Genomic DNA, 11,808 nt, shown 5'->3' with positions numbered 1-11,808 from the left:
GCACACACATTCCCTTCTCACCCTCCGTGGGTGGTCTCTTTCATCCTCTGAGCTCGGGTCCTCTACCAGAGGCCTGGGAGCTTGAGGGTTCTGCGCAGTGTCTTGGCTGTGCCTAGAACTGCACATTTCTGGACTGAGATGTCTGATGTTGTTCCTGGATCTGTTTTAGCCACTGCTCCAGTTTGGCTGATCAATTAAACACTATGACACTAGACTCTTTAGGTATTTGTTATTTTACCTTGATTAGACTGACTCACAATCCAATCTACCAAACTTTTTTCAACCACTCAGCTCTTCATTCATATGTTTGGATGAAGCATGCTGCAGAAAGCAGCCTTTTTAGCAATAACCAATTCTTTCTTACTCTTCTTGTGGAATGTGTTACTAATTTGTCTTTTCAACAACTATCAAGTAAGAAGCTTTCCTCACCATGTAGGACCCAGCATGACACATAATATAAAGTCATTTAAAAAAATAGTCTTATTTATATAGTATTCTGGGAAATTGAATTTTATTATCTGTAAACCACAGTAATCTAAATGAACAGAAATACCAACTTAACAAAAATCTCAACATGTCGGAAAAGCATTAAATAATCTATGATTTATCCCTTTTCGATTTCAACTGAAATGATACTATTTAAATGACTGAGATGTACCTGTAAATGGTCTTACAAGTCATGATTGCCAGCTGATGCTATAAACAGAAGTTAGCTAATCAGAAGATTGATAAAGTATTTTCAATCTAAAACATAAATGAGAAAAGAGCAATCGACAAGAGAGTAAAGTTTGAGAACAAATTTCTTCACTTTATTCCACATACTGCACTTCAGGTGTCTGCATCTATCACAAACAAAAATACCCCAGTGGAACAACTGAATACACAGAGTGAACAGAGAGGAGTGGAATGTTTATAGTTGGATTACTGTGATCATTTTTACCATCTATATCTGTTAGCATCTGGTAACTTTGAAGCAACGTCAAAAACAAAGATATTCTTCTGTCAAATAAAGTGCTTGGATGATGTTCTCGCCGTCAATCAAAAAATACTAAAAAAAAAAGGGTATTTTTTGACTCAACTGATTGGGCTAAGGCCTAAATATGAAAAAAAAGATTATTTCTTTATCACATTAATTATTTGTGACATTTTCATTGTTACATTAAGATATAAGAAGTAGTCTTTCCTGTCAGAATTATGCATACAATATATTCAAAAATGGAATCCAGATATAAAATTAACAATCACAAGTAGAACACCAGGGAAAATAATTTTTGTTCCAAGTGTTCAGGTAATAGTTCAGAAACATGAATGCATATTTATGACACTATGGTTTGTAACATCCCCCAATAAATCACCAATCTCAGGTTTGTTAGAATATTAAACATGTTAAACAGTCGTCACTAGGAACCAGTAGAGGGCAGTAGAGAACTACATGAATGTAAAAAAAATCATTTAGACTCCAAAGCATCTACTACATAATGTATGCTTTCATGTGAACAATAGAGGTGATACCACTGCATTTAAGAGGAATCAGGTTTTCACTTTGCTGTAGCTTTCTGTAGACTTAATCTCAAATTGGACAGTAAGAGAGTCTAATTCAATAAAATCAGTTTCCAACCAAGTCCTAAAAAAATTATAGTTCAAGTACAAATTCAAACATATATTTCAGCTTTTTAAACACTGTCTTACTGACAAATTGATATGCTGCTCTTGGCTAACTTTATGTTGCATTTTTGCATAAGTTAATCAAAATAAATCAAAGACAAATTGCATGCATTTACATACAATGGATAGGTATGTGCTTAAAATAGGTTAAGATGCTTACATATAAGGAAAAAAACTGAAAAAATACAGTGCATTGCAAAAGTAGTTATATCCTTTGAAGTTATGCACATTTTGCAATGTTAGATTTATAAGCTACATGATATTGGGATTGGGACCATTGGGACAGACCAACACAAACTCGTGCAGAATTGTGAGTTGGAAGGAAAATGACACATTCACACTTTTACCAGTAACAATCTAAAAAGTGTGCTGTGCATTCCTATTCTGATGCAACAAACTGCCTTGAAGAGTCAAAGAGAGCATTAGTGAACAAATAGCTGTGCTGATGGGTTTGGTTTCCTACATCTCTACCTGTGCCTCTTTGGCCTGGGAGTTGTTGCAGGTTTGCCACGCACCGCTGTCAGGTGGTACCTTGTCTGGTGTGTCTTCCAGCCGTTCTCTGCTCTTGGATGCTGAGTGTTCCAAGCGTATTCATTTATTAGGATGGTCTAGCCAAAGTCCAGACATAAAACCCAACTGAAGTATGTTGCTGCACTGAAACATTTTGTTTCAAATGATCTCCACCCAGTTTGTCAGTTTGTTATTATGAAACTAAAACGAAGCTAAAATACACACTGTAGATGTGCAAAGCTGGGTGAGACATATCCCCAAAAGACATGCAGCTGTAATTGGAGCAACAAGCAGCTCTGCAAACTATAGACTCATTGGAGATGGATATAAATAACATAATTTACTGATTTAAAATATGTTAAAAACCATGTAATTTTTTATAATGTCTAAATATTTTTTAGTTTGTGTTGGTCTATCACATTCCATCCATTCAAAGAAAAAAAATACAATAAGGTTCTTTTAACACAACAAAATGTGTTCAATGGATATGAATACGGTTGCTGTCACTGTCAGATAAATTTTGTCCTGCGAAATATTATCTGAGCTTTGACGTAGGTAACAGTCTTTATCAACGTGTTACATTAAATATCCCGTTTGATTTTAACACAGGAACATTTTTAAATTGATTCAAGATATTTTTAGGTCTATACGAACAACCTCTATTTTAGCCACAGAGCTCTTCAGCAAATTATTTTAAGCTACATCAGTAACTGACTGGCTGAAAACTCTTGAGTTTAGTATATATGTGCTGATGACATATATTATATATATATATATATATATATATATTCTACTCTGTTTTATGCTCCTACAGTAAAATCAATCTGGGCAGTGTGAGTGCGATAAGTCAGTATCCCTGGATCCTAACTACAAATTTCCAGGCTGCTTTCTGTCATGTTACTTTAATGAACATAACACACACATACACGTGTTTGAACCTTTCCAAATCACACTACCAAGCACACTTATGTCCTGCTTCGCAGACCACAAAAGGAGTATGGATTAAAAAGTATCGAAATCAGCTGCTGACAGAGCTGTCTCCTGTGGCAATGCAAATGTTTTTGGGTGTTTGTGCTCCTGCCCATTGCAGCACTGGGAGGCGGAGGGAGAAGAAAGGCCGGTGTGGCCTTCCTGCAAGGACGAGATAAGCACTGAGCCCAAGTTCAGTCACTCCTTTTCTCCTCTGCAGCCTTCAAGAGTTGATAGGAACCATAGGAGGAGGATAAACACACACTCGGAGACAATCCTCTGACAGACTGGGAGTTAGACAGGTCCTAATGTAGCATCCACTGACAGAGAGGGTTGCTGTGGATTCGTCTAACCGCTCAGAGAAAGTAAACTGCTGCATGATGAGTAAACATGCCTAATCATGTTGATGCTTTTATAGAGAAGCCAAACCGATGCTGTGCTGCTTAATGCAAATATTACAACTTGACTTATTCACTCTTCCATTTTGAACAGCAGTAAAAAAAAATTCTGAATTCTCTAGTTGAAAAAGAGTTACAGAATTTGGTATTCACAGTATTCAGCATGTTTTGATCAGTAAAGCACTTTTTGACCCTCTTGTACCTATTATGCACATACAGTACATATATAGAATATAACATGCATTCACATTGACTCACACATATATATCTGATAAAGTGTTTCACTTAACATGACTATGTGTCTTAATAAATTATGCATCATAGAAAACCAACAGTTAATGTACCTTTACAGCTATTTTTTTCTTACTGCTTTTACATTAGATTTATTCAAGGATTTAATCAATAAATAAGACTTTATATACTATGAAACTGGAATGTACATCTTTAAGTGCCTGTCTTCTGTTTTTTTTTTTTTTTTTTGTCCCTCCAAAACAAAAAGACGTTATTATTTTTACTATTTTCTACTAAAGTCTGATGTAATGATCCAGGGGGTCACATTTTTGGCAGGTTCCCAGGTGGTGCTGACTTTTCAAGCAGAGAACTGCCAGGACTTTGAGTCACCACCGCAGCGCCCAGAAGCGTTCGCGCTCCTGCAGGAGTGTCGGACCTCCCGGCGGCAGGTCCCAGCTTCTCCTCGGACGCCTTGCTCTGCTGCTCTTTATTCCTAGACCCCTCTGTAGAGCCTAGCTTGATTGGTCCGAGGACGTTTTTGGCCACGGTGGTGAGCTGGCTGACAAAGCTCGTCTTATCTCCGGGGGAGACGGGCCGCGACTTACACAACGAAGGTCCACAGAGGGAGGGGGTGACAGCTGTTGGGGAGGGGGAGGGAGAGGGGGAATGCTCCTCCACCACCTCCAGGCGACATTTGTCCTCCCAGTCGAGAGTTCCCCTGTAACAATTAACAGGGCCCAAGCCCTGCCGCACTTTGCCCAGAGAGAGCGGCTGCCCGTGCGAGGGAACCACGGGAGCCAGGACCCGAGCTGCCAGTTTGGGGCTTTTGGAGCCGAGCTCAGCAGTTCTTGAATTGTTGCCGTCAGACTTCCGTTGACCGTTCCCCATTCCTGATGATTTAAAAGTCTTATTTATGCTCAAAGAGGCTCCTGTCACGACTGTGTTGATTCCGCCGGATTTATCCGGAGTAGATGAGCTCTTGTTGAAGGCAGCAGTTGGCAGACAGGACTGATTTTTGTTCTCCCCATCTTGCTTTGGCTCTGGTTTTCCTCCTTGTTGCTTGAGCTGGAGATCTTTGCTGTTTCTAGCTTCTACCTGCGTTGGGGGTGTGCTTGCAGTTTTAATAGGAGAGGCAGGGGTTACGAGTCTGCTGGCTTCTTCACTTTGTTTGGCGTTCATGTTAAAATCGCTTGCATGAGATTTCCTTGCCAAAGATGTCTGTGACGCTGGCAGACCTGCCTGGTTTACCTCTCTGTCTTTCTCCCTGTCCCTTCCTCTTTCTCGCTCTCTCTCTTCCCTCTCCCTTCCGGCCAGCAGAGTCTCCCTGCTGAGCGGCGACTCCTGTCTCCCGAGTCTCCTCACAGGCTTCAGCACACCAGTCTCTGGGGTGGTGGAGGACACGGGCAGCGGAGGCGCATTAGGAGGCAGATTTTCTCCTTCCGTCTCCAGCAGGCTCTGGAGCCCCAGCTCACAGAGGAAGGCATCTTTGCGGTACTCAGAGTGCTGCACCTCCAGGCTGTGTTTCCTCAACGGACCTCCAAGCCCTCCGGTAGAACTGGACTGGGTCAGAGGAGAGCCGAGCTTCTCTGCTGATTGCACCCGCTTGAGAAGAGGTGAGCGCGGGGGCTCGGCGCTCTTTGGCCTGGGCCGGACCACCGGCGGCGAGGAGTGGAGCTTTGCAGGAAACGACTGTGTTGTGTTGGAACTCCCTATTGTGTGGCCTGGCATCGCAGGAGGGGAAGACTGAGTCGGGGAGGGTGTGTGTGCCAGAGGGGACAGCGGGATGTTTCCAGCAGACTTGCAACGGGCAGAGCGATACTGGCGGTGAAGTTTTGGGGACAGGCCGTGCAAGGAGCTGGGCCGCATGTGCTGAGAGGGAGAGGGTGAGTTCGGAGTGCTGGAGGCAGGAGAGCTGCTCTGGGAGGAAGCACCTAAAGAGTTCAGCGGACACATGGGGAGACGTAAGAAATCACCAGAGGAAGAGGTTCACAGCTACACAAAGAAAGCCGACCTCACTGATAATTGCTGGATAACTGTCTAAACATGGCAACATACCGAGGTAGGAGGGCTCCGGGGTTGAGCGGTGGACCTGAGTTGGGGACCGGGCAGAGAGGCTGTGAGTTGGGGAGCCAGGAAGACTTTCACTGGAGGATAACGAGCGATTCAGAGAGGACAGGCTGCGGCTGGTGTGGAGGAGATTGGACTGCTTTGTGATCTTACGGAACAAGGAGTTGCGCTTCTTGCTGCAGGATTGACAGAGAATTGAAGTGCACAAAATGAACGGGCTGATCTTAAATTAACACATACTCATACTAACTGGCACGGAAACGACTCCTGATGTTTCAAACCAGGTCGTTTGAGATTCTATAAAGGGCCATTTCCTTACAGAGCTAATGTGAAGAGGAAAACTCAGACAAGATAAACCCTGGTTAACTAAATAAAGGAAGTAGGTCATCAACACCCCACACACTAAAAATGCAGAAAAACTGAATTTGATCTACTTTTAACTCACGTAGTAAAGAGACAAGACTTAAAGAAGCAGGATTGTATATTACAAATGTTGTTAAGCATCTGGCAAGTTTTAGTTAAAGGAATTCAATGGTAAAACTAACTCATAGCAAACTGCTGAAAATGTTGACTGTAAAGCTACCCACAATTTTGAAGAAAGGCATGTATTGACAAAGTACTCTATCGAAACAAAGCTGGAATATGACACCAAAACCTTCATGGTGAAGCAGCTCACCATTCCTTCATTGCTCCTCTGTTCCGCAGTAAAGGAATTAGTAGCTTATTTAAAGTATTGAGTTTTAAATGTGAGCTGCAGGACATCTGTAGCTCCTACCTGTCCTGGCTTTCCTTCCCAGCCGTCCTCTTGTTTCGTCGAGCCATCTTACACTTGTAGCTGGCTTTGCGGGCAGGGCCCACTTTAATGGAGGTGTTCTCAAAAGGCGTGGTTGTCACAGTCACCTTGTTCCCACTCTGCACAGAGCAATTAAATGAGTTCTGCTGAGAAAGCTTTCAATGATTCAATGTCGACATGTTTAAAAGGAGCCAATGCTTTGTCGCTTAAAAGTCGCCAGCATAGGGTATAGATAAGATGAAGTGTAACTGACGCCAACCTTGAGGATGAGCTCTACCACTTCGGTGTGGACCAAACCGTGGACCGGCTCACCATTGACATGAGTTATTAGGTCACCTGCACAAAGACCGGCTTCCTGAGCGGGGCCTCCATCTTCAACATGCTGCCGATGCACAAAAAAATGTACAAGATCGCATTCAGGAGAACAAAGAAGCTCCAGTCATGATTTAAATTGGGAAAAACAAAGCTTTGTAACACTTTTGCAACATTTGAAAGTGACCCAGATGGTATATGTTAAGGTGATGTATATCCATGTCATTGTGGGAACACACTAATCGGAACCCCTGGGTACACAACTTTAACAATATGCCTGATATATAAAGATGCAGGTTAAAAGATAGACTAGTTTTCCTCTGTGTTCAACTTTTATTTAATTTTTTCAGCTATCAATCTGTTATAAGAGACCATTAATTTCCATTATCACCTTCAACGGTCAAAGTAATAAAGTAGTTTAAGCTAGTAAATGTTTAACTCCAGCAGAGTAAATGCCACAAAACTATGACTCACGCCATTTCCACATTTTTCTTACCCAAACCATGTGATGGACACTGTAGATGTCACTGTCTCCAATGTAGACCCTGATAGCCCTTAGGGTAAAGCCGTATTTCTTTCCAGAGCGATGGATTGTGATCGGGGAGCGCAGAACACTGACTGCAGGAAAGAAGTCTCTGCTGGGTGAGGAGTCACGTGACGAGGGGTTGGAGGAGAAAGAGTGAGGCGACATGGGGCTGGCCAGCGGAGAGAAGCCACCGTGTTGCTCCACTGCAGGCAAGGAGGAGGTAAGGTCAGAGGAAATAGACTTCAGACGTTTCAGAGAGTAGCAGCGCTTCAGCCTCTCACCTGATGGGATGATAACAGACAGAGCTGTGGCAGACGCTGACTTGATAACCTTGTTTGCTTGTCTGGAGTTCCGTTTCTCTCCATCGCCAGATAAATGGTGGTGGCGTGCCCGGCGGAGGACCAGGTCATTTGCGGCTCTGGGCCCCAGAGGGTCATACAGAGGAGTGATCACATCCCGGCTGGGTGCGGCAGGACCGGGGGATAATGTCACGATGGCTGAGCTTACGCTGGCGCTCTCTCCAAGTCTAGATGATTTGTCTGCAAGAAATCCAAATGGTTTGAACACTGCAGGACGATTGCGGCTGAAATTAGAAATAATGGTTCATTTCTCCGTATCAAATCAGGCATTACAGACTTTGTGCTTTCTAAGCTTTGCCAACAAACCTGCTCCATTTATATCCCTCACAATGGGCCTGTGTTCCAGGAGGCTTGGCGAAGGGACAGTGGTGCCATCCAGCGACGTTCCTCGGAACTTCATGAGATTCTGACGGGTCAGGGAATCGGACTCTCCTTCGAAGGGTGAGGCAAAGCGATGGGTGTCCATCAAAGCTGAGAAGCGTCGCCGGGCGCCAAGAGGAGGGCTCGCGTCTCCTTCCATGTACAGAGACTCAGAACAAGACAGCCGCTTCCTGCACAACCACAAGGGTGGTGAGGCAAAACAATTAGTATAGATATACTTGTTTTAGCATAAAAACAATATGCATTAAAGGAAGTTTTAAAGTTTTTTTTTTGTGGAACTACAGGTCTTTGTTCAACAGCAGGTGGACAGGAGGAAGGGTAGAGAGAAAAGGGAAGTGAGGACGGTGAAGCCCTGTTTAATTGTAGATCTGCATAACACCAACTTCTCTTTCACACATGGGCTGACCTTGCTTCTTTTTTACTGTATCTATAGATTCCCAGGGATGCAGAAACAGGTAGCTAGGTAATCTGAGAAAAATCTTTTTTTTTTTTTTTTTTTTAACTTTACAATGAACATTTTAATGTTAAGACAATTGCATTTTGAGTTTATGAAGCAAGCAGAAAGTCTGTTCAAGCTATTAAGGATTATTAAAGGTAAATGGGAATTGGCAAAAATAGATATCTGCAGATAAGAGCTTTTCAGAAGTGGAAGTCAGCAACAAAATTTTTGATGTACGAAGAGTAAAGTGTTTTCTTGAAGTATTGAGATATATTTTACAATAAAAAAAAAAAACCCTCACAGGAAGCTGACAGCAACTCACATCTCAGGAGATCCAGTCCTCCAGCTCTTCTCCCTCATGCCGAAGCTGCCCAGGCTCTCTCTTTTTGCCACCTTGTCCTCTCGTGGGCTCCTGTGTTCTCGACGGGACACAGAGGTTGTAGCTTTCTGCTCCAGCTGGGAAAGATGCTCCATGCTGCTGTACACCTGTGGAAAGACAAATGACTCGTAAGTCCTTAGGTTGGGAGTCTTAAGTTAATAATGTAACTGCTGAGTTGGAACAAAGATCCATACAGCGTTTCTGTGTAGTGATTACGTTAGCTGTCAGGCTACATAAATGTCGCAGAGACATACGCCTGCATGTTAAACAGAACTGTCAGCACTTGTGTTGCATTACGAATAATGGGGGAAGGTTTTATTACAGTGGAAGAATATTCACTTTTCATTAGAAAGAGTTCTCAACAGAGGAGGATTTTTATCACATTTATGTTTGACAATTCAAGGTATTTAAGAAAACTATTTTCCATCTTCATGACATTTAACCTTGAACAAAGCAATAACAGTGCCTTACAAAAATATTCAGATCCCATGAACCGTATCCCACTTTGCCATTTTACAACCACAAATGGTGATTTGTTGCATCAGGATTGTATATAAAAGGCAAACACAAAGTGATGCGTAGCCGAACAAATAAAAATGCATGTGTTCTGAGGGTTCATTCTGAGACCAAGAAATAAATCCAGACAATCCTGATAAAACCGTAAATAATCCACCCTGTTATCCATAAACAAGCATTGTTTGCAGTTTGTTACAAGCCGTGTAGCAGACAGTAAATATGCGAAAGAAGATGAGCAAGTCAATTTTTTTGTTTTAAATTTTTGGCTCATATGCAGACAGCTTTGTTTGGCCGAAAACTAACATTGTACATCATTCTGAATGCAGATATAACTCTGGCAACACAATGGTGTGTGGACGTGCTTGGCAGTTCCTGGAAAGCAGATTTACCTCTAAATGAGGTAAATTGGGCAGAGAAATGTTTTGACTTTTCATTCCCATTTCATTCCCCTCCACTCCAAAATTAGGCACTACTTTGTAGTAGCCTATCAGTTATGATCAATGAAAAACATTGTAGTTTGTGGTTGCAGTGTGACACAATCTGCGGGGGAATGAATACTTTTGAGAAGCTGTAAATTGACAAGTCTTTTCAAGGTCTATCCTTGTCTCTGTCTTCCTAATTGCTTTGCTTCCAGTAGTTGCTCCCTGCTTCCCAGTTGATTACCCCTTCTTTATGTATTAAGGTAAATAATACAAAATCTGTATATTTTCATTCTCCTCAGTTAGGTTATTGAAATCAGTTCTGCATTGTGCTTTTTTCTTAGGATTTGAATAACTGCTTGTTCCCACCAGCCAAACTGCATCTTGATCCTTCAATAAACACAGTGAGACCGTTTTTGCCCAGACTTTTGAGGTCGTTTAGAAAACTTTGGTAAAAAAAAAACAGAATGTGACTCAAATATTTTAAGCAACTGATGAACAGACATACCCTTTAGCTACAAGCAGCATGAAGCCAAGTGCCTAAATTTCTGCCAAGAGTTTCACTGCCCCTGTCATCTGCTAGGCCACGATTAGTAATTAGAGGTTTATGTGGAATACATCAAGCAGTGGTTCTGTTTTCTTTCACACCATGTTGTAAAGCTGATTACACTATGTAACTGTGGCAAATAATTAGAGTACCAATTTTAACTTGGGGTTTAATCTTGGTCACATTTTTTGTTTGTCATGGCTTGTAAGGCTCTCATTATGTGCAGAGTAACAGTCTGTGGGGGAGGACAATGGGACGAGCTGCAGGAGTGCACCATGGAAACAAGCAATGGCTGAAGACCCAGCTGTCTTCTCAGAAGGAAAAACAACAATGTTAACAGTCACATACAGTACTTTATGTTCCCTTTTTGTTGTGTTTTAGCCACAAACTCCAATATATTTTCTCTGGGCTTTATGTGACAGACTACCACAAAGTAGAGTATAGCTGTAAAGGAAGCAAAAGCATTCCTGGTCTCTAACATTCTTTGCAATAAAAAAATGGTGAGCATTTATTTGTAAATAAAATCTAGTGTAACCAATTTCCTTCACGAGATGCCAAATAAGTAAATAGAGCCCATCTGTGTGGAACGAAGGCCTCACAGGTTTGTTAGGAAACATTCAGCCCATTATCTGTAAACAGCTGCAAACCTACCAAGTTTAAGTGTTTTGGTTTGTTTACAGTTGTGTTGCATTCTTTCCTGTTTCAGAGAATAAACTGAAAAGTTCATGAGATATTCAAATCTTCTGATCTAACTTTGCTTTAACTTTCTTCACAACTTTATCTGTCTACAGAGTTCCTTGGTCTTGATTATGTCATGATCAATATTAATTCCATTTTATGTTTTGATCTGCATTGGGCTGGACACTTACGGTGAACCAGCACAAGATTTCTGAGTTTTTTTCTTCTTTTTGGTTTTGGGAACTGACAGTCTAACGGGACAACCTCCCACAGTTCCCCTCTGTCTGATTGTGACATTTGCCGCACTCCTCCTTAGCACTGCACTAAAATTACGGGAGGGTTTACATTTATACACTGTTTTTTATTAGTTTATCACAAAAATTTCTAAAATTCATTACAGTTTGTGGGTTGTAACATGACAAAATGTAAAAAGGAGCACAGACACTTTGAAAATATATTGAAAAGGTGTTTAAATCTTTTGGACCTTCAGTAGAAATTGGAGACCGGTGAAAGCAGCATACATAGTGTCCACACAGACCTTATTAACACCAGGTATGAAACCAGGCTCAGCCTTGTGGAGCCTCTTGGTGCAGTCTGACCCACTTTTCCCCCCTTCCTC

The 11,808-nt window shown here is 41.9% G+C and overlaps 1 protein-coding gene across 4 annotated transcripts in view; it reads right to left on the bottom strand.

Moving 5' to 3' along the window:
- Positions 1-4,002: 4,002 nt before the first annotated feature.
- mast1a (microtubule associated serine/threonine kinase 1a) overlaps positions 4,003-11,808 on the bottom strand; it is a 65,921-nt gene continuing 58,115 nt past the window's right edge. For all 4 annotated transcript variants that reach the window (XM_016671309.1, XM_007551581.2, XM_016671310.1 and 1 more), the window contains 8 exons: positions 8,973-9,136; positions 8,137-8,381; positions 7,753-8,010; positions 7,442-7,674; positions 6,893-7,015; positions 6,616-6,752; positions 5,829-6,016; positions 4,003-5,704 (listed from right to left, as the gene is read on the bottom strand). In XM_016671309.1, coding sequence (XP_016526795.1) covers positions 4,095-5,704; positions 5,829-6,016; positions 6,616-6,752; positions 6,893-7,015; positions 7,442-7,674; positions 7,753-8,010; positions 8,137-8,381; positions 8,973-9,136 — 2,958 coding nt within the window. In that variant the 3' untranslated portion in view covers positions 4,003-4,094. The remainder of the gene's footprint in view (positions 5,705-5,828; positions 6,017-6,615; positions 6,753-6,892; positions 7,016-7,441; positions 7,675-7,752; positions 8,011-8,136; positions 8,382-8,972; positions 9,137-11,808) is intronic.

This window comes from Poecilia formosa, unplaced genomic scaffold (assembly GCF_000485575.1).
Source record: "Poecilia formosa unplaced genomic scaffold, Poecilia_formosa-5.1.2 Scaffold43, whole genome shotgun sequence".
In the NCBI taxonomy this organism is placed as follows: Eukaryota; Metazoa; Chordata; class Actinopteri; order Cyprinodontiformes; family Poeciliidae; genus Poecilia; species Poecilia formosa.
The sequence above is the reverse complement of the archived record's forward strand: the minus strand, read 5'-3'. Positions and strand labels throughout refer to the sequence as shown.